At 42.8% G+C, this 23,358-nt stretch overlaps 1 protein-coding gene across 2 annotated transcripts in view; it reads left to right on the top strand.

The window, feature by feature from the left end:
• Window positions 1-23,358, top strand: part of LOC108795773 (latent-transforming growth factor beta-binding protein 3-like) — a 305,365-nt gene that overhangs the window by 201,565 nt on the left and 80,442 nt on the right. For both annotated transcript variants that reach the window (XM_018567072.1, XM_018567071.1), the window contains one exon: window positions 20,754-20,894. In XM_018567072.1, the coding sequence (XP_018422574.1) occupies window positions 20,754-20,894 (141 nt within the window). The remainder of the gene's footprint in view (window positions 1-20,753; window positions 20,895-23,358) is intronic.

The raw sequence follows: 23,358 nt of genomic DNA, 5'->3' as shown, positions 1-23,358 counted from the left end.
AATTAGCCCATTTCCTCCTCCCAAAGACTAACAGCAAGCATACGGTCTGGTGTGCTTATGACTTACCTACCATCTTGCCTGACTGTTTCAAATGAAAATATTTTAGTAGACATGTTTTCCTAGGGGTATACCTCTCAATTCTTTTTTGGGGGATTATGATGGGGAGAGGAAGAGTAAAAAAAAGCTGGTATGCAGGAATGAAGTGGACATTATAACTTCTTGAAAAAAAATGTCCTTTATAAACTCTGCATGGTGTGCAAAACATAGCAAATAGCGATGGTTTAATTTCTATTGTTGAAATGTGTATTTTTTATCAGAGCATAGTAATCAGAATTGTGTGCTTATACAGGCCTATTTCTTTGTTCTAATAAAAGTAAGTATGTTCTCAATTCCAGTGGACAATTCAGTTTTGCACTAAAAATACAGAAAAGATGTTAGATGACAGGAAAACAAACATCCTAATGGCACACTGGGCCAGTTTAGTCGTTGCGGGCTGCAAATCTATAATCCATGGTCTCCTGACTGTGGTTCTCGGGGTTTAAAGTTCAGTTCACATATGATACAATCATCTTTCCCGGACATTGAGGTTTTATTTACATGTATTCAGGGAAAAGTTTTATGTTGGTTTTACCTGTAACAGGAAGGCTTTCTCTAAAAACTGACAATCTGAACCCCTAGAACGAGTGCTTGCATATATTGTGGAGCAGGCGAACTGAGTCATACAGTTCTCCAGAAAATAAAGGCCACACTTTTTGTTATGTAATTTTGCAGGTGAATGTTCATAAAATGTTTTTTGGACCCTTTCTTGGGCATCATATATTGTTAAATGTAGTTATTGCTATAATTAGAGATGCTCCTATACCATTTTTTCCAGACAGAGTACGAGTACAGATACTTTTCCTCAAGTACTCACCAATACCAATTACTGTATTTGCTGGCGTATAAGACTACTTTTGATACTTAAAAACATCCCCCGAAAATCGGGGGTCGTCTTATACACCGGGTATACAATGTATACATTTAGTTCGTTTGGGCCAAGCTGGCCCAAAACGGACATCCCTAATCTGTCAGCCCGCTGGATGTGCGGTAATACTGTATGTACGGTAGCTTCGGCTACATACAGTATACTGCGCTGAGCCAATAACGGCGAGCGATGTACACAACCTCTGCCAATCCAAGCAAGCTTTGTATTCATTAATAGAATACATTGATCGCCGTGATGGGCTCAGCGCGGTATATTGTATGTAGCTGAAGCTACTGTACATACAGTATTACCGCACATCCATCCATGATGTTTTTAAATGGTGTTGCCTCGGAAGTGGGGTAGTCATACATGACGAGTATAGCCCAAAACCTATGTTTTAAGTGGAAAATTAGGGGGTCGTCTTATACACCCAGTCGCCTTATACATTGGCAAATACGGTACCTATACCTTCTTTTAGTGTTAGGTGACAGTTTTTCTAAAACAGCACAGAATGATTTTAAGAATGCAACCTCTGCGACCCTGGTAGTTCTGCTACTGACTCCAAGCTGTAGAGGGACTACAAATCCCAGCAATACACTATACAGCAATGCAGAATAATACCAGCCATAGAGGACTACAAACCCTGGCAATACATTATTCAGCAATGCAGAATAGTATATGAATTTGCTACATACTCTGTGCTGCCACTCTGCTCCAGGGTGTCGGCCTGATGTCTCGGGCAGAGGGTCTCAGTAGGGGCAGATGTGGAGGTTTCAGCAGGGGCAGATGTGGAGGGTCTCAGCAGGGGCAGATGCGTAGGGCCTCGGCAGGGGTAGATGTGGAGGGTCTCAGCAGGGGAAGATGTATGAGTGGCAGAAGTACTGTAAACCGGCACCGCATGGTTCCCCAGATGGCTGCTGCAAGGTCCCCAGCAAGTGCGGGACCTGAGGCAGCCGAACCAATTTTAAAATAAAATTGCCGGTATCTGTTTTCAATATCGGGCATTTTCAAGAGTATGAGTACTCATTAAATAGCCCAGTATCGGCACCATATGTGATACTTGTATCGATATAGGTGCTTAATGTTAATTAAGCAAAATATTACTCTGCACTTTTCAAAGAAATAACCCAAGAATAGAAAAATGTGTCTATGCAATAACAAATCCCAGCCGTACACCTACTATGTCCAAAATAACAAAATTGTAAATCAAAATTGTTGTTTTCAATCTGGACACTTTTGCATTGAAGATTTGGACTTTTTGTCTATTTACAACATATCATGTGCTGTTTGGATATTTCTTGATTGTACAGCACAGGACACAGGGCTAGTCAGGATGTATGAGTTATATATTGTATTGTCAGGTGACTGGACACTGGTCAGAGCAGTTTGGAGCTTATATCACTCTTCCCCCTACCACAGATGCTCAGTTTTTTGCCATTGTCTTTAGGTGACAGACATGTTTCTTTCTCTTTCTGAGAGAATGTGTTTATTCTTACCTAATGATGTATTCAGTCAAGTTTTGTTCAACTGCATGCGGGCACCTCAGCAAAGATGCAGTTTCTGGATTGCCCACCCCCCACAGCTGGAGCTTTGAGGGCCATACCTGAACCCCACCAGGACAATGCCAGAAGATGTGGGGCAGGCCTGTAATGTTGATTTCAGAACTCATGAGCTGTTTTCAGTCTGAAGTGCAGATTCCCTTAGATGATCACAAGAGGATGGTAGAGATGAATGCTGAGTCAATCCATATAGCAGAGAGAGAGAGCTGTAAGCTGCACATGTGAGGATGATTAGTGCATATGGATCTGTCTGCAGCAAAGGAGGGTATACACAGGATCAGCTGGGAAGCTTCTGGGAATGAAAGATGCAAGGAAAGCAGCCAGCGTCTGACAGGCTGAGGAGAGCAGCAGCAATTGTCAGCCCAGGAAAGGAAGACTTCAGTAGGGGTAGTGGAGCGGTCACAGTGAGGACAAGCTGCAGGTAAGTATCGCCCGATGTCCACACATTGAACTGACACCAAGCAATTGAATCTGAGGCCTTAAGCCAGGTATGAGGGAGGAGCCAGATGACGCCTCATCTGAGGGGGCGGAGCCACGGACGGAGACTGAAGGAAAGGTGAGTATGTTACAGTACCCCTCCCTCGAAGCACCCACTCCATGGGTGGAAGGTTTATGAGGATACTGTCGATGGAACTGTTTGACTAATCTGGAAGCATGAACATCAGAGGCAATATCCCAGGAGTCTTCTTGAAGACCATACGATCTCCAACGTATAAGATACTGCAATTTATTTCTAGAAATTCTGAAATACAAAATCTTTTCTAGCTCGTATTCTTTATGCCCCTCCACCATAATTGGGGGAGCAGGAGGTGGATTACGGTTGGGGAAAATATTTTTTCTCTGAGGTTTTAGTAGAGAGACATGGAATGGAGGGATGAACCTTAAGGTCCAGGGGTAAATCCAACCAAACGGCTCCTTGGTTTATCAACTTTTGGATAGGGAATGGTCCTATATATAAACTACTAATTTTTTTGGATGGTGTTTTCATCTGTAGGTTCTTTGTGGATAGCCATACCAGTTCTCCCACTTGGTAAGGGGTGGTTTTCCTCTTTTTTTGGTCATAATAGAATTTTTGTCTCTTTTGAGCCTTCTCTATTTGACACTTTATTTGTTCTGAAATTTGTTGACGGTTTTGTAGATAATTCTCCGTCGCTGGGTTATTGGTAGTGGTGATCTGAGATGGGAAGAAGGAGGGATGATAGCCATAGTTAGCGAAGAAGGGAGTTTGATTTGTAGAACTACTGAGTGTGTTGTTGTAAGGGAACTCAGCTAGTGGAAGTAGTTCATGCCAATCATCCTGTAGATGAGTACAATAACAGCGGATGTATTGTTCCAGGCAGCAGTTAATTCTCTCGGTTTGACCATTTGTCTGTGGGCGGTATGCGCTGGAGAGTCTGTGTTCGATTTGTAGTTTACAACATAGGGCTTTCCAGAATTTAGATATGAATTGTGAGCCCCTGTCTGAGATGAATTTTTTAGGCAGTCCATGGAGCTTGATGATATTAAATATCAAGGCATCAGCAGTTTCTTTAGATGTAGGTAGCTTCCTTAATGTGTGCCATCTTTTGTTAGAAGGTCAACTACGACCAGAATGGTGTTGTATCCATCTGATAGTGGTAATTCCACAATGAAATCGAGGGAGATAGTCTCCCAGGGTTTATCAGTTATTGGTAAATTCGTTAATAACCCAAATGCAGGTTTGTTGTCATGTTTTGCACGGGCACAGACGTCACAGGAATTTACATATTCTTGTACGGTTTTCCTCACGGAGGGCCACCAGAAATGGCGATTAACAAGGTTTAAGGTTTTTGTGATTCCTGGATGTCCTGCAAGTGGTGCATCATGTGATAATTTTAGAATCTGAGCCGGATGACGCCTCATCTGAGGGGGCGGAGCCACGGACGGAGACTGGAGCAAAGGAAAGGTGAGTATGTTAGTCAATCCCATATTGTCTGAACACAAGTTAGGACAGATGTACGCCACTTCTTTTTCTTGGATAGAATTAAAAAAACTAAATGAGGAAGGGACTGGTACAAGCTTCTAAATGTAGGTGGATTCACCAATCGAGAGCATTTGAGAAAAAGAATAATCCCATCATGAAGTTTGAAGGGGTTAAACAGACTTAAACAGTTTTGTAGAGCCGGCGGTCGGCTTTACAATAGAAGCGATTCTGGTGGGTCAGCTGTCGCCAGATCGCTTCTATGGGCCGGTAAACGGGCCCCCACCCGACACCCTTGCCGTGTTTCCTGGGCTCCGCTGCCCCTGCTACGGACCCAGGACCGGCTTGCCAGGTGTTGGCGGGAAGCTGGGGAGGAGATCGGTGAATGTCCGTTCATCGATTTTCTCACCGTTCTATGGGACCGTGAGCGACGCATATTGCATCACTTCCGGTCCCATAGCTGTCTTCGCTGGGCTCCTAAAGCTGGCAGAAGCCGACCTCTCTCACTCTAGGATCATATTGATTCAACACTGAACCCTTTCAAATGTATCTTACTCTGTATTCACTGTGTTTGCACTCCGCAAAAAATAAAAATAAAGTAATTTGAGCATATAGCACTTTGTTGCTCTTCCCATCTCCACTCTAGCTCTGCCTATACATGCCTTCCACTTCCTCTATTTCACAATGCCTTATGGGAGATGTAGTCGGCTCTCTATGCCAAGATATGACACACACTGGTTCCCTAGATCCTCCCACTGGATGCAGCAAGGACTGATCTAATAAAAGGAGCATGTGACATCACTGGCAGCTAAAAACAAAAATTGCAAGAAAAGTAAGCACTTTTGCTGCATAAGTTGTTATAGCAGTTGGCTTCCTCTGACTGAGGGGGACCTAAATATATAAACTGAGGTGCATCCTGGAGTTCTTCTTTAATAACTGGTGTGTGTGGGCAGGGTTACTAGTAATAACATTGGATTCATTGTATAATTTTTGAGCAGTGTTGAATATTTATACATAATACTTCTGAGCTACATTTGTTATCATTGCTGTATACACATCAGTAGTGATTCAAAATAGTATATTGACATATATAGATGCTATTGTAAGTTACAGTTAGTAAATTTATGTATTGTTAGATGTGTGAGTGGGTCCTGCATTGTATTGATCAATAGTGGAATGCAGCGATCTGTTGTTAGAATGTAGCATTTGGTCCAGGGCTATATAACTACTCTATTGCTAGTAACGCACATGTCGTGTCCCTCTGAGGAAGTCCTGGTTAGGTGGAAATGCTTTAGGAACATGGCATTCATCCTTGCATGGCAGAATGCATTGTAGAATGTCTGTTTCTATTCTATGCCCCTACTAGCTCTATTGGCGAATTCAAACATGCAAATGTGCCCACAAGACCCCCGTTCAAGAGTTAATTTTGGTATAATATGCTTGACAGCTTACCAATATCAAGAATAATATGGTAAGACCCTGCATTTATACTGAGCGGTATATCTAGTCCCACAAGCATTTCCTGGTTGATCCTGATCCGGGTGTCTGTACTTGGATGCACACTGTCTGCATCCAAATGTGGACATACGGACCCATGCGGATGTGCAGTTCGGGTGTGCGGATGACAGTGTACAGCCGCGTCCTCCCATAGGAAAGTGCAGGCTTCTGCGTGCAATCACACGCAGCACCTGTCTCTCCCAGGATTAGCCCGATTATGGGCATGCATGCCACACAGACATGTTCGGCCGTCTGAATGAGACCTAAAGAGAAAAACATGCCTAAAAAAAATGGTATGATAAATAATAAATACCAAAATCTGATGCGGTATCATATATGCGGATCATAATTTTGGAGGGGTTGATATACGGTATAACTAAACATACATGGTACAAAGTAGCATGTGAACTAGTGAATGACGTGGAAAAGAGATAAGGATGAGAATAAATAAAGGTAGAGAATCAGATGTTCTTAATATAGACTTATCCTTTTGAACCAACAAAGTCTAGCGTCTTTTATCTATTTGTAGATCTCAATAGATATTTACCCTAGAAACTAACAATAAAACAACATTACACAATCAAAAGACTGAAATACAGAAAAGCTACCTTACAATAAGATATTCAACACAGAATAGTAGACAATGAACAAATACATATGGACCTGATCCTGTACACTGAAAATTATGATGATGCAGAAAAATATGCCTTTTTACAAAAAAGCATTCCCACACCCCGATAGAAAAATCACACTTTTTGTGTTCAAGGCAAACTTGGATACATTGATTGCTTTTTATACAACAGTAAAAGAAAAAAACATTTTAGAGTTTAGAGAAAACCCAAAAAATCAAGAAGAATAACCTCACTAGAGATGAAAGAACGCCCTTAAACATTCTTCAAAATAATAGAAAAATAGTGAACCAAATTGCAGGCAAAGGAAGAGGAATTGTTGTCCAGAAACTAACAATATTTAAAAGATTCAAATGGAAACCTTAATGAAAAATTATACTACCAAAAAATTATTGCATATAAGAACACAAGATGGAATATGACTTACTAATTGAGTATTCATACAATGATAACATACTAAAAAAAATTATTTACAGTAGACCAACCCACTATTCACTTTGCAAGGGAATTTCGCCTCTGCAGAGGAAGTTTCCCCTTAGTTCAGAGAATAGGGTAAAGCCATTTTTTTGTGATTGGGTATTTTTTTCAAAGTGAAATATCACCACTCTAATCTGGTATCAGCTTTATTACTAAGTATCGAATCCACTCTAAAACACCTTATTCTCTTATTTTTCAAGTTACATAAAATGGGAACTATTTTGCTCATAATTCTGGTTAACACAATGAGGAGAATTTATCAATACCGGAGTCGACAAAATCTGGAGCAGCTGTACACAGCAACCAATCAGCTTCTCACTTTCATTTTCAAATCTTAACTCAACAAACTGAGGAGAGAAGCTGATTGGTTGCCAAGGGCAACTGCTCCAGCCTTTATCTGCTCCAATTATGATAAATTCCCCTCAATGTTTTTTGTTTGATATTATGAGTGTGCTCAGTGAAGATGTACGGGTAAGTGCCTAGATGGAATACAGCACCCAGAAATAACATGACGTTTTGGAGCGCACAATACAATATAAAAACACATGCACACTTCTCACAGTGAAAGAACATTACATACTTCAAGAGTGTAACTCCATTGCCTATGCAATTTAAAGTAGTATAAAACTCTCAAACTTGTTTTCAGTGAATTCAAATAAAACAAATATACATCGCCCAGCAAAGTATTTCTTTACAATTTTGCCCAAGTACTTACCCTCATCATGTTTGGGCCCAATTTGGACATTTTCACTTAGGGGTGTACTCACTTTTGTGCCATTGTGACATTAATGGCTGTGTGTTGAGTTATTTTGAGGGGCTGGCAAATGTACACTGATATACAAGCTATACACTCACTACTTTACATTGTAGCAAAGTGTCATTTCTTCAGTGTCGTCACATGAAATGATATAATAAAATATTTACAAAAATGTGAGTGGGGTACTCACTTCTGTGAGATACTGTATGTACAGTATATGTTACACAATAATGGATGACTTTTAATAATGTTATATTGATGTGTATAATCATGATTTAATTTAAAACTCTACTTATTTATAATTTCTGATATGAGTTGGAATATTTAGATGTATTTATTCTACTTATACCAAATTCAGAGTTATTTATAGACCAGTTTTATGATATAAGATTATAATGGTAATTTCCAAACCGCTGTTGTTTTTTGTTTTGTAATCGCGTAGATCTGGCCATCGGCAGATGAAATTTGGGCTGTAGCAAATGTCTTCTTTTTAGTTTGACCCACTGTTTAATTTATATTTGACATGTTTTATGTCAATAGGATAAAATAGTCCTCATGAATCTTTTAGAGGTCATTGCATCACTGTGCATTATTTAAAATCTTATTGTTATTGCTAACATATAAAAAAAACCTTTCCCCTTGCTGTGAGTTCCAGTCCTTTTGAACTATATTGTCGGAAGATAGTCTTATTGCAGAATATGAGCTTCTCCACTCATTGCTATAATTACAGTGATTGCCTGAGTGCTTTTCTTTACTTTGTCTTAACTGATCATCAAATCTCATAAATCTCATAAATCCCAGGAAGTGCATAGGACATTCATAGTGTCCTCTGATTTCTAACATTTGTTAGTCATTTGATACAGAGAAACTAATGCAGCTGAAAAGGAGAACTAACAAAGGGAAGTTACAAAGCATTGTTGTCGCAGTACTGAAGCTCAGACAGACATGGTACTCAATAACGGCAACTGCACAATGATCTGTGGTCTCTTATGGCCAATTAACACTTGTGCATTGCAGCAACAACCACACGTTAATGCAACAAGTGGCAATGCACCCACTGTATGTGTGGTGCCTCACCATGCTCTTCATTGTGAATGACACACCAATACTGTAGCGGGAAATAGCTTTGGGAAAACCAGCAATGGACTCCGGACACAGACATCAGGAATACAAATCTCCTTTATTCTCTGCGCAGATCTAGACCCAGGGGACTACTGTATCACATTCCTGAGTGACCCTTTAGGGACCGTTACTACATATTTATAATGATAATAAGTCACATTACACATTTCCAATATGCAGGCTCTCTACATCCGCGTCTTGTCACCGTACTGCTCTACAAAGATGGCGCCGTTTTGTCGGCTGCCACATGCCCCCCTTTGATGCTATCGCGGCGAAAGCCTGAGCAAGACAAAGCATCATTAACAGACTACTAAAAATACAGGGGGGCATCTTTAGTACACAGGATGGGCTAATAGCAGTCCTAGCTAGTCTCGGGGAACCAGTGGTTGATATTTCCACATAGCCATTATATGGGCTGCAGCTTTTCTTTCTACAATGGTCTCTACGAAACTCCTGATCATTCTAGTCCCTAGAGGTATCAGACAAGGACAGAAAAATACAGGCTGCCAGTATTGCCATAACTACTCCCAACATGGCCTTCATCCCATTCACATTGGAAACCAGTCCCCGAACCAGCCGTCAACATTCAATCCATCCCATGTTTGCACTGGCACATGAGCTTACTTCCTCATCCTGTCAGTTATTTCCTCTATCGCATTTCCGTTGTCATCGATCTTTAAACAGCAGTTGCTTAAGTTGAACTTCCTACAAACACTTCTCTCCGCAGCTAACAGATAATCTAATGCAAGTCTGTCCCAGTAAATGGCAATAAGCAGCTTAGTTTCTTATTTCACAAGCAAGTTAAAAACATTTGCAGATTCCGTGGTAATAATGTCTAATACAGCTTGTAGCCTAATAATTTGATTAAGCATATAGATAGGAGTTCTGTAGCCATATGACCCATCCTCCGCCCAAGTGGCGAGACCATAATACTGAACAATACGCTGGGAGGGGCATTCATTATCATTATCTTTCCAATTTCCAATCAGCCCTTCTTTTCCTCTAACTCTTCATACACAGGGACCCCTAATTGTTCTCCACTCCAAAGGGGGAGGAGAAAGAATGAGGGTTTCAGGGTCCTTAATACACAAGCTCCTGACCAATCTCGGTGAAGCTCTGAGTAAGCTTTGTTCCCACAGATCCAGTACAGGTTTTCTGGTGCTTTCCAGTTAGATTCTGTTGTGTTGTTGATCCTCCCATACCCCTTGTAAATTGGTGAAATTTGTAAAGGGGTGTGGGTCTGGCCTGGGCACATCATCACTTCCCCACCAAGACGTATTCTTACAGTTGTCATGGTAAAACTGCTGTCCTAGACAGGCCATTTCTCCTACATGAGTTTTATACAGGGGACCTGACCTGGTTATACAATATTTCCCAATTATGGATGTCTTCAGATACCACTCAGATTTTACTCGCTTGGGGGGTTTTCAGGGGTGGTATAGAACGGAACATGTTAGTCCCTCCACACACATAGCAATTTGTCACTATCAAGTTGTCAGTAACCTTTTCCGCCAGTTCTAAGAACAGGTTCTTGGTGTTAGGGGGTACCTCTATGCCGGTGCCAATCTCTTCATAAAGGGAGTGGAATAACTGATTAGGGGTACTCTTGGTAGTTTCTGTTTCCAGGGATATATGGATACAAAAGGTTGAACCACCTAGGAATTATGTGCACCACACCCCTAGTAGTTATATAAACAATAGAAAAAAGATGCAATGGGGCTTTTTGTGGTGTTCATGTACGGATGGTAAAAGATTCATTTGGACGCAAAATAGGCAATTGCCATAGTAAAGTTATTTACACTAGATATTTCTTAAAATACAATGTTTATTAAAATTCCATGATTTGATAAATACACATAAGATCAAAATAGGAAAGAAATATCAGAATTGATCATAAACGCCTCCCTGGATCACCTATGCACATTAAATCTATATCTGAATAAAAATTTTGCTAGGCTTTATCACTATCCATATTTCATTTTGCAATAATATTCCACTTTCCTTTAAGCTTATTGTAGGTGCTACAGATCCAGAACGCGTTTCGCCAAGCAGCTTCTTCAGGAAGTTTTGGGAGATCGTTTGTGACATTTCTCTATCAATCAAACATAAATTAGTTTAACCCCAACGTAAATACACAATTGAAACATCTCGTTCTTATATAATAATATAAAATAATATGAAATAAATACCAATCATTCCGGCTTGTGGTGGTATCTGTCCACTGATCTGGAGGCGGATCCTTGCAACTCCAGGGAGCAGAGAGAGGGATAGGACACATATAGGTGGCCGACATGGAGGGGATTTGAGTGAGCCTCAGTATATACCTATTAAGGATATGACGTTATTGTGATCCACATAATCATATTAGATGAGTGCACTTATATTATGTCTAAATAGCTGCCCTATTGATACTTATAAATAAATTGATACACATGTATCCATATCTCTTTTTTATCACTGCAAGGTGCAACTCCCAGCCTTTGCAGACGAAAAATATTCCGCTTATTTGAATCAATTGTTAGTGCTATCAATATCTCGGGCAGATTAGAAAAACAAGAAAAATCCACTTCATACATAAATTAATGTATTGTATCTAACTGAGCTGTACACATACCATTGTGGCCAGGGGCTGGACTGAGGTGAGCAACCCACCCCACCATACGGAGCACCCACCGGCATCAGCCCACTCTCTCCGATTCAAATCCCTGCCGCACACCATCACACAGCACACAACCGGCGTGTGACGTGTGCGGCCAGGTCGGGCCATTGGTGCACGCATGTACCTGTCCAGGTACACATAATGGGGGGCACTCCCGCTAGAACATCGGGTACCTCCCAATCGGCTAGCCATCTGATGGGGCTAAGCCCAGAGCAGGGTATCCCCCTCCCCGCCCGTACGCCAGGAGATCAAATCTCCAATGCGGTGGGGCTGAGAATGGATATACTATCAGCCGGGAGCCTCAGCTCCTCCCCGAGGTGCGGGGAGAGGCGATGCCCAGCGTGCACCACGCCCCCGTTGTTGGAGAGAGGGGCCGGCCCGTTTAGTATGAAGCCCTGGAGGTGAGGTCATCTCCAGACATGCGGACACATATCACCAAAACCGGACGAAGTGGGCATGAATGCATCCAACATAAATATAAACATAATATAGCATTCCAAATTCTTAGTTGCCTATTTAGATCTTTAACTTAAGCATACTCATAAAGCAAGTATGGCATATCAAGATATCGTTTGAAAAAACTATATATCAGGGCAATCCATTCGCCAATGATCTCTATCCTAGGAAATATAAATATAATGTATATTAATCCACCTAGTGATGTGTTGGTGACTAAAAAAGTTGGGGGCCATATGGAAGAGCCAGAGTGTCTGTGTACACCAATATTCAGAAGTGTGCTTAAATGCCTGTATTTTAGACAGAAAGTATATGTGTGATAGTATCATTCGAGTATGCTACGAACGGTTTACTAGAGAGAAAGGGGAAGTGTCCGTGATTTAAAAATGTGAGATAAATTCATAATTAAATAAAAAAATCAAAAATTTCCTATGTGGTGAAAATGTGTGACCTTTTAACACCTAGAAATAGGTCAGTGAGTTGGGATATATGCACAATTGTCCCTGGATCTGATCCCCTCCCATATATGTTTACTCCAAACTTACTACATCGTGCTAAGAAGGAGGTAGAGTCATATATGGTGAAATTCACAGGAGTGCAATTCCCCATTGAACAACGGGATGAACTAGGCAAGGATTGCAGAATGGCATCCTGGGTTGTCTTTCCCCGTGTTGCCCAAGTGGTACAATCCCACCGGGGGCAATAGTTCCATGCTTCATTAGAGCAACCCGCTCCTAGCCTCCCTGAACAGATTTATCTGTCATTTGTCAGGTATTCTCTCTCCCATGCTAACCCCCCGCAACGTCCTCTGGGAGAATGGTTAAGGTTAATGGCGGAACATACATCAAAAATCAGGCTCGCTGTTGTATTGATTAGTTATCAGGGTGCGGTTTATCAACTTGCCTGTGGAGCTAAAGCTCCGGACTGTCAACCAAGTTTTAGCGGGCTCATGGGTGGGATCATAACAGGTTACCTGGTTTCCTATGGTACACATTGAATAAGTGGTTTTGTTATGCACACAGGTACCAAATACCGTGCCCCCACATTGGTAATGAGAGTGCCATAACAGAATTTGAGTGGCTATGGACCCTACCCTAGTAGTTTTGATACACAAGTCACAGGAATTTCCCTCCCCCTTATGGGTCTGGCCAAACTCATTACTATAGCTAACAGTAATTTTAATAAGGCACTTTTAGTAGACATTATATGGGTGGATACTCCCAGCTTTGGCTGTGCATTGACCAGTCAGCTTCCAGGTATGTGACTGGAGCAGAGCTAGTAGATATCAGTTGTGTCCACTGCTTCTGCCGTGCGTTGACCCAACAGCTTCCAGGGGTGTGCTGGGAGCAGGGCTGTAGATATCAGCTGTGTCCACTGCTTCTGCCGTGCGTTGGGTGTGCTGGGAGCATGGCTGTAGTTCTTCCCTCTGTTCTCACTGGTCAGTCTTAGCTTTAAGGGGTCTTTGTGGGTCCGCTATACTCAGCCAGGAGTCTGTATGGTCAGCGGCTCACTTTACCCTGGAATGATGTATCCAGGGGGTCACCTCTGCTACCTTAATGACTGTGGGGGTATATAGCAGAACAGTGAAAGGACCTCTCCATCTGGGGCCCAAGGGGTTAAGTTCTACTCTTTTACCCAAACTGCATCTCCGGGTACAAAAGGGTGGACTGGGTTGGACATGCTTATAGGGAGCTTCTCTTGAACCCATTTCCCTATCTCCTGCATGCTTTCCACGAGTCTCTGCAACACTTCATGGTTCACTATACCCCCTATCTGGTGTAGATCTCCCTTTATGATGGGTGGGGGTCTTCCATGGAGTACATCTAAAGGGGACAGGTTTGTCCTCTTTGTACCAGATTCAGTCTTTATTCATTCTTGTTCTGCCTTTGTATAAGCAGGATCCCATTCTGAGAGTGGTACTGTGAACAGGGGGGCCATAATTCCTTGTGGGGGCTGCTGGAGCACTGTCTCCTTAGCTGCTCGATCTGCTTTTCTGTTGCCCCTAGCCACCTGGGAGTCTCCCTTCCAATAGCCTCTACAGTGAATCACTGCAACTTCAAAGGGGGCCCATACTGCCTCCAAGAGTTCCAGTACTTCTGTCACATATTTGATGCTTCTCCTTCCGGGTTGTAATGAGCCCCTTTCATTGTACAGGGCTTCATGAGCATGAAGGGTCAGGGAGGCACACAGAGTCCACATAATCATTCAGTCTCAGCCCTGCAGCTAGTTGTAATGCTCGAGCGATCAGTTCCGCTTTCTATGCAGAGGTTCCCTGTGATAAGGCTCCTGCCTCTATCACTGTCTCCTGTGTCACCACTGCATAGCCAGCATAGCGGATCCCATCCGTTACAAAGCTGCTGCCATCAGTGAAGTGCCATACAGGCTTTGAAAGTAAAAGATCACAAACAAAGCCTGTATGGCAAAAAAAAAATGTAAAGCATCACATAAAGGAAAAGCGAGTGGCATTTATAAAATATAAGATGGAGTGGACGGCATTGGCGTTCCATAACTACAAAGAATGTAATAAAAGATGTAAGCTAGTAATACGGGCAGCTAAAATAGAGTGCGAAAAGCATATTGCCACAGATACAGATACCAATACATAAACAGTAAAAAGGGGAGAAAGGAGCAGATAGGCCCAATAAAGGATGAAAGCGGGAAGTTAGTCACAAATGACAAGGAGAGGGCAGAGGTGCTGAACACTTTTTTCTCCTCAGTATACACTCAGGAGGGAAACGGGTTTGATGTCCATGATAAAACACATAGTCCATCACAAAATATAGCCAAGTGGTTGACGGAAACCGGGATACAACAAAGACTTAATCTACTTAATGCAAATAAAGCATTGTGACCAGATAACCTGCACCCCAAGATACCTAAGGAACTAAGCGAGGTTATAACAAGACCATTATTCCTCATTTTTAAGGACTCTCTAATGACTGGTAGAGTTCCGAGTGATTGGCGGAGGGCTACGGTAGTTCCAATATTCAAAAAGGGGGCAAGATGCCAACCTGGGAATTACAGACCAGTTAGTCTTACATCGGTAGTTTGTAAACTGTTAGAGGGAATGATTAAGGACTACTTTGTAGAATTTGTTCAGGATAATGGTATAGTTAATGACAATCAGCATGGGTTTAGGAAAGACCTATCAATGTCAGACTAACCTACTGACTTTTTACAAGGGGGTAAGTAGAGATCTGGATGGAGGGAGGTCTGTGGATGTGGTATATCTGGATTTCTCAATGGCTTTTGATACGGTACCTCATAAACGCTTACTATACAAGCTGAGGTCTATGGGCATAGATGGAAGGGTGTGTACATGGATAGAGAACTGGCTAAAGGAACGGGTACAGAGAGTATCAATAAATGGCGCCCTTTCAGACTGGGCTAGTGTCATTAGCGGTGTGCCTCAGGATTCTGCACTGGGACCCATGCTATTTAACCTGTTTATTAACGACATCGGGGACGGAGTAAACAGCGATATCTCAGTGTTTGCTGACGATACCAAAATTGGGAGGGTAATAGAAACGGACTAAGATAGTATAATATTGCAGGAGGACCTGGATAAAATAGGGGAGTGGGCAACTATATGGCAGATGAGGTTAATGTCGATAAATGCAAAGTTATGCACTTTGGGATTAAAAATAAGCAAATGGGTTATACAATTATGGGTATGCCGCTAGGGAAGTGGGAAATGGAGAAAGATTTGGGGGTCATTGTAGACCATAAACTGAATAATAGATTACAGTGCCAGGTTGCTGTAAGCAAAGCTAGTAGAATCCTGTCCTGCATCAAGAAGGGAATGTTTTGCAGGGACAAGTCTACAATTTTGCCACTTTACACATCACTGGTTCGGCCTCACCTGGAGTATGCGGTGCAGTTTTGGGCACCGGTGCACAGAAAGGATGTCCTTGAGCTGGAGAGAGTCCAGCGGAGGGCAACCAAACTCATCAAGGGGATGGAGGACCGGAACTATGAGACAAGGCTACTAAATTTAAATATGTTCATGCTGGAAGTAAGGAGATTAAGGGGGGGACATGATTTTCATATTCATGTACAAGATGTTCAATGGTCATAGCAACATTAGCAACAAACTCTTTAAGATTAATTCCGTAACAAAGACTAGAGGCCACCACCTAAAATTGGTAGAAAAAAAATTCCAACACAAGGGGCGAAGGGGGTTCTTCTCAGTTCGAGCGGTTAGGGTCTGGCACTCGCTGCCACAAGCAATGATTTCAGCAAATAGTGTGGAATCTTTCAAGAAGCTTTTGGACGATTTCCTGAGAGACCGTAAAATACAGGGGTACAGGTACTCTTAAGAATGAGATGACTAAGGGACCTATACACACACACACACACACACAATAGGTTGGACTTGATGGACTTATGTCTTTATTCAACCTCAAATACTATGTAACTATGTAACATCTGGCTTTCCCAAGGGGTTATCTTTTAAGTCTGGCCGACTTGCATAGACTTCATCCATTACCTGAAGGCAGTCATGGGCTAGAAGCTCTTGTGAGGTGGGGAGCAGAGTGGCATGGGTTTAGGGTGTCTAAATGGATCCAGGGATTTTCACACAGCATGGCTTGATATTTGACCATCCGGCTGTTGGTGAACCAGTGATTTCATTTGTAATCCATTAGGGTCTGCACCTGGTGTGGGACTCGAACATATATCTCCTGACCCAGTGATAACTTGTCAGCTTCGGCCACCAAGAGGGCTGTGGTTGCGATGGTTCGCAAGCAAGGTGGCCAGCCTTGAGCTACAGCCTACAGCCTTGAGACTCCTACTGCTATTCCCCGCTTTTCCCTGACATACAGGTAAAAGGACTTCTGATTGTCTGGTAAGTCCAGAGCAGGGGCCTGCATCAGTCTTAATGTCTCGGAAGGCTTGGTCTTGTTGTTCCTCCCATAGAAATGGCTCTCAGGCTCCCCCCCCTTTGTGGATTTATAGAGGGGCCTGGCTTTGGTGGCAAAGTCTGGCATCCAAATCCGGCAGAATCCTGCTGCTCCCAAGAACTCACGCACTTTGCGTCTGGTGGTTGGGGTAGGGATCTGGTAAACAGCTTCTTTCCTGCCCTCTCCCAACTGTCTCTGGCCTTGTGATACTCTGAACCCCAGGTATTTTACAGTCTCTTGGCATAATTGAGCCTTTTCCTGGATACCTTATAGCTCGCCTCCCCAAGTACTCTTGGATTGCCGCTAGGGCTTTGCGGGGGACTGGATACTGTTTCAGACTGACCGGGGTAGCTCCTGGTTTGAGCTCAATAAAGATTGGTGGGATGTGTCTGGCCAGTCCTGCTGGGAAAGGGAGTGGGCCATCTGTCAGAGTAAACATTCTTCATTCCTCCTCTTTTGGCATACTGAGGACCATGATAGGGATCTCAGAGGCATGGGGCAGTTGTAGGACAGCCTGTCCATCAGATTTGAAGTATATATGTACTCTGAGTTTAGCAAGTAAGTCTATGCCCAACAAGGGAATGGGACAGTCTGGCATGTATAGGAACTGATGTTGGACTTGGTGTCCACCCAGGTTACAAAGTCTTTTCATCAGTAAGGGTCTGTTAACTTTATTCCCTGTGGCTCCAACAACAGTGATTTCTTTGCCAAAGATATGGGCTATTGGTCGGGTCACTACTGAATGTTGAGCCCCAGTATCTATAATAAAATCACTCCTGTGGCCCCTATTGTGGCAGTGACCATGGGCTCCCAGGGGCCTAATAGAAAGAAGCCTGGTCGGCCTCAGTACAGATCGTCATCTGGATACACAGAGTCTGTCCGCCCCACAAAATCTGCATACATGTCTTCCTGTCTGGACCTCTCATATCGTCCTTTCTGGAGGAAAATCCTGGTTGCACCAAAAAAAAAAGGATAAGGCTGCTTTCTGAAATACACAAAACACTAACTATTCTTACTATTTTCAATGTCATAGCAGCACAGTGTTGTACATCTGTTCAATGAATCGCTGTTTAGAACTGTCAGAAGAACAAGTCCGATAGCGTAGTCATACATTGCACTTTAGTGTTTTCAAGTCTAAAGTAGTGGCAGATCCATTGTCATGTTGCTACTTTTATCAGAACAAATTGTAGATGACAACGGCAGCTATCTTACATTCTTTTCTGTAAGGTAATATGTCGTTTCAAGAGGTCAGTCATCCTGAATGACTATTGCAAATGACAAGAGGGGCTGGAAAACACCCAGAAGACCATATTTAAATCAACATCATTGACCATGTTTAAATCAACAACATTGACTTAAAGGAGAACTATGGGGGTCAGTGTTTTTCCCCATAGTTCTCCTTAGGGTAATGGGAGGACACAAACTAGCGTCCTCCCGTTACCCTAAGCTCAGTATACCGCGAGCTGCAGTTCGCGGTATACTGAGACGCAGCAGCCGGAGCGGATCCCGACGTAGATGACGGGATCCGCCCAGCTGCGTGAGTGACAGCTGGCTCTGCCTATCTAGAGGCAGAGCCAGCTGTACCCGCCCCCTCCCCCTGTCCGTTACGCCAGTCAGCGCTGGCAGATCGGAGCGGGGAGAGGGGAATCCAGTCCCTCCCCCTGTCACGGCAGAGAGACGTGACAGGATCGGAAGGTGAGCGAACCTGGTATGTGTTCGCTCACCTCCCGATCTACTGAGCCGACCTGTGACAGTCTCATTGTCACAGGTCGGCTAGAACTATGAGGTGAGTGGAAATCACTCATCTCATAGTTCTCCTTTAAAAAAAAAATTACATAGCATTTTTGCCATAGATCAGAAAAATTCTGTCAATTTCTGCCATCTGCAAATGTTTCCTACTCTGGGTAGAATTCAGCTGAATGTGTATTCTCATCTTTAATGCAGGGGCGGAACTACCGCCGGTGCAGCCGGTGCGGGGGCCCGGGGCCCAAGGCAGATGAGGGGCCCACTGAGGTCCGATCCCCAACGTCTTCCAGTCTGTAGGGAGGGACACCAGCAGAGGGACTGAGCCGATGCCCTTTGAAAACGGCCGCTGCAGCGCCGATCACTCTTCTCATTGATCAGTGAAGCCGGCATACAGTAATGACAGCTGCAGCCACAGAGCGGCCAAGGGGAGAAGAGTCTGTACAACTGTCACTTTCAGGGGCGTAGACAAGGGGGGAATAGGGGGGTTCAACCCCCCCCAGAGTGTCCTAGCTGTGGTATTGCGAGGGGGGGGGCAAACCTGTCTAAAGGGATGCCAGGGATGTCCTGTTTGCTAAAACATCAGTGACGATGTTTTTCAGTGAAGCAGATGTTTTATCAAACAGCACATCCCCGGCATCCCTTCAGTCATGCAATTGCTTTGCCTTGCCCTGGATGCTCTGTACATGCCTCAGTGCGGGCTCTGCCTTTCCAGTGACCAGGAGCAGAAGGGCTGCAGGATAGAATGGCATCAGCTATAGAGGACTACAACTCCCAGCAATACTTTATACAGAAATGCAGAATGGTAACGGCTATAGAGGACTACAACGTCCAGCAGAACTTTATACAGCAATGCAGAATTGCAAACTATGTATAAAATATTAATGGGAGTTGCAGTCCTCCATAGCCAAAGCCATTCTCCATTGCCATATAAAGTATTGCTGGGAGTTGTAGTCCTCTATAGCAGTGGTCCACAACCTTTTTGGAATCAGGACCGGTTTAGCTGAAAAATGTTTTCCAAAGCGAGAGGGCGGTGGTTGGGGGGGAGGTAGTAGATGTGAGGGGAGAGGTAGTTTGGGGATGTTTCAAGCACATTTATTGTACACTCTATTTCTATTATTATTACACTGTAATATATAATGAGATTATTATACAAGTCAACATATTGCAGAATCAGTGGGAGTCCTGAGCTTGTTTTTCTGCTCTCAGGTGGTCATTGCGGGCTTTCAGGTGGTTAGTTGGCCAGTATGGGCATTGTAAGACCCGGGGGGGGGGGCCCGGAAAAAAATCTTGCACCAGGGCCCTTTGATCCTTAGGCCTGTCACTGCTTTAATGCATTTCTATTTGATAAAAGCGAGGAAGAGGTAACATTTCTGTTGGGGTTTTATTTCTAGGCAAAGTTGAGTATGGAATGGCGCTGGATGGCAAAGTTGTTTAGATTCTCTACAAAGTGTCTAATGATGGCTCTTGAATAGTCAGTAAAGCATGTAGGCTGCTTCTGAAAACGCAGGTCCCTTCTTCCTGCTAGGGAACCTGGGTTAAAATGTAAACAAGGGGTTGAATGCCAAAATCATTTCTTGGTAAGGGAGATAGATGAAAGGTAGTTTGAAGAAGCAGCAGTCCACTATCTGACGTATCTTATCATCTGAACATAGCCAGAGACCTGACTGCTGCTTCTCCAGACTATATCTGCAAGATGTCCTACTCTGAATCCCAGAAGTTTTCCTCACCTTCAGCCTGTTACATCAGGGGGGAACAGTGGTCACAGGGACAGGAAGGCACAGATATACCTGTGATTTAAAAATATTAGAATTATCAGCATAATATTTAAGTAACTAAATGGATACTTAGTGCCGCACACTGTATGTAGTGTGGAATTCTTAAATTTCTGTATACATCAGCAAGAGTGTTAAATCCACCTGGTGACTTGTTTTTAAAGCTACTCCTAAACATATTATTCATATAATTATATAGGTCTCATCAAAGCTTTTCCAAGTAGACATACAACAATGATTCTGAACTACTTTTTTTCTATTTATATAATATATAGATGTTGATGAATGTCAGGAGAGAGCATTGTGTCGCAATGGTCGCTGTGTAAACACCCTTGGATCCTTCTATTGCGAGTGTACCCCTCCATGGACATTGGATCCCCTGGGAAGGCATTGTAATCGCCCTGAGATGCAGTCAGGTAATGAGCAAAAATGTGCACAAATAGTATTCTTTCCTAATCAAGCATTTGTTATATTATGTTTTCTTTCCAAAACATATGCGGTGGAAATCACAAAGCTTTAGAACCTGTTTTCTGTTGGTATTATAGGTCATGTGTGAGCCGCATTCACAGAAGCCTTGCAACAATTGATTTGAATTCACCAACTGCTGCAACAAATTCACATAGTTCTTATTACTACACTTCTTACAGGGTTTTTGACAAAAGGGTGAAGAGTTTGGAGAAGGCAGGACAAGTGAACAATCTAGGCCAAAATAGCTGATTTGGAAAGATTCTCCAATTCAGCTCACTTTCCAGTGCAGCTATGTTGTCCTAGATTGTTCACTTCTCCTGCCTTCTCCAAACTCCTCACTCTTTTATGAATAACCCTGTTAGTGTGTTGGCATTGTTGGACCAAGCACTGGATTGGAGTTTTTCTTTAAGACCTTCTGACTAATCTTATTTTTCCTTCATTTTCATACTATGAAAAGTGTCTCAGTATTTCTTGCGGGGGTAGCCCCACTACAAGAGTTAACTTTGTTTCTGCCCGGTCATTTATGAACAGAACCTGAAAACTAGCTCAGTCATGAAGGGGTTAATGTTGATACTGACAAATTCACATACACATTAATGACATGTATGTAAATTGTTTATAAACAGGGCCTGTGCTGCCACTAGGCAAACTAGGCATCCGCCTAGGGAGCACAGCTACCTAAGGCGCAGCCTTGACCACTCACCCCCCACGGCGCCCCCATCTATTTCAAATTGCAAAAGCCAATAGCAGGCTGGCTATTGCACCTGCCCACTGAGAGACAACTTTCTCTCTCAGGTCCGCTCCTCTGCCCAGTGGGAGGGGTTTCAATATGGGAAGGGTGCAAGTAGCTGGTCTTGCCTAGGGTGCAAAATAGTCTAGCACCGGCCCTGGTTATAGATACTGACATTTGTTGCACAAATAAAAAATATAAGGATAAATGCTTTTAGGCACAGCCTTTGTAAATTCCTCTGATGAGGTCCCCTTCATTTTACAATCCATCCTTTATCCAGTCAGCACACATGCATGCTAATCTTTCTACAAATGTATTGTAACTTTTTACCATGTGCTCTCCTAGCATTTTATCGCATTTCACTTCAGGATATGACAAGCTGCTTGTCTGTTATGCTTCTTTCTCAGTGCCTGCTATAGGATTTCCTTTTCAATATTAGGAGAAAGTATGAAGTTTAACATTAAATCTCGACACTGCTCTGGTCTTACCTATATATATTTTTTTTTTACTCTGCCTACAGTCAAAAATATTAAAATCCCATAGATAAGATTTTTTTTCAGCTGGAAGAAAAATTTATAGTCAGACCTAAGGCATATGATTCCAAAGAACCATGGAGCTCTACCTGCTGTTCCAATGGATGTAAGTCCCATTTGACTGCAGATTCAGAAAAGCAGCGTACAGGTAATATATGTTAGGACAGGGAGCCAACCTTGGCACTTCAGCAATATATGTTAGGACAAGTAGGCAACCTTGGCACTTCAGCTCTTGTGGAACTACAAATCCCATTGGATCTTTTTCAAAAGCTATTCTGACTCCGATTGTTGTGCTAGTGACTTATCCCTTGCTGAGACCTCTATGCCTAGCCTGTAAAAGCAGATTCAATCACTGAGGACAATCATTGTCAGATAGCTGAACTCACCAATACCGTTTCATCCACAAGGGTTGCTTTATTCTGAACATCAGGTTACAGCAGATGACAGGAAACAACAGACGAATGAGTTGTGGTATTATGCTGTCAAAAGATGATAACTTCGTAGCGTACTATGTGGAATACATGTATCTATTGTCACATGTGGCCTGTAGCTGCATCCATGACACAGGAAGTACTGACCAGGAAGAAGGGTGGGGCATTACATACAAAGGAAATGTGTCATAGATCTCAAGAAAGGGAACATAAAAAACAAGCGCATTACCACAAAAGGTCACTAGATGGCAGCATAGGGACTATCAATAATATAGCTATAGGAAAAATGATTTAAAGAAATAACTATAAAAATCCTTATCTATATAAACTTCTATGCTACATTGGGGCGGCACACTCCCCGTCTGGCATTGTAAATGTCACTATTTACATCATAACGGTAGTTATGCAAATAAACAACAGTGTAAACATGAACATGAACTTGTAGCTTGTCCTCTGAACCTAAAATAAAGAAAGAACATATATCCACAAGTTCAAATATAAGATAAAGTCTGATAACTATCAGGATAGTAGACTTGATCACTGGAACCGTCTTTCAAGTGAGAGGCAAACTTGTAAAGTTCCATAGTGATGATACAAGATAGTCTCTTTGGCCGGTTAAAGGCACTTCGAATAAGGCCATCCTGGATGTGCATGGTGCACGTAGGTACCTGAAGAACATGGGCTCATGTAACTCCAGCTGCAAAGTCTCCATGTGAAA

This window comes from Nanorana parkeri, unplaced genomic scaffold, assembly GCF_000935625.1.
Source record: "Nanorana parkeri isolate BGI_ZX_2015 unplaced genomic scaffold, ASM93562v1 scaffold1004, whole genome shotgun sequence".
NCBI classification, from domain to species: domain Eukaryota; kingdom Metazoa; phylum Chordata; class Amphibia; order Anura; family Dicroglossidae; genus Nanorana; species Nanorana parkeri.
The sequence above is the reverse complement of the archived record's forward strand: the minus strand, read 5'-3'. Positions and strand labels throughout refer to the sequence as shown.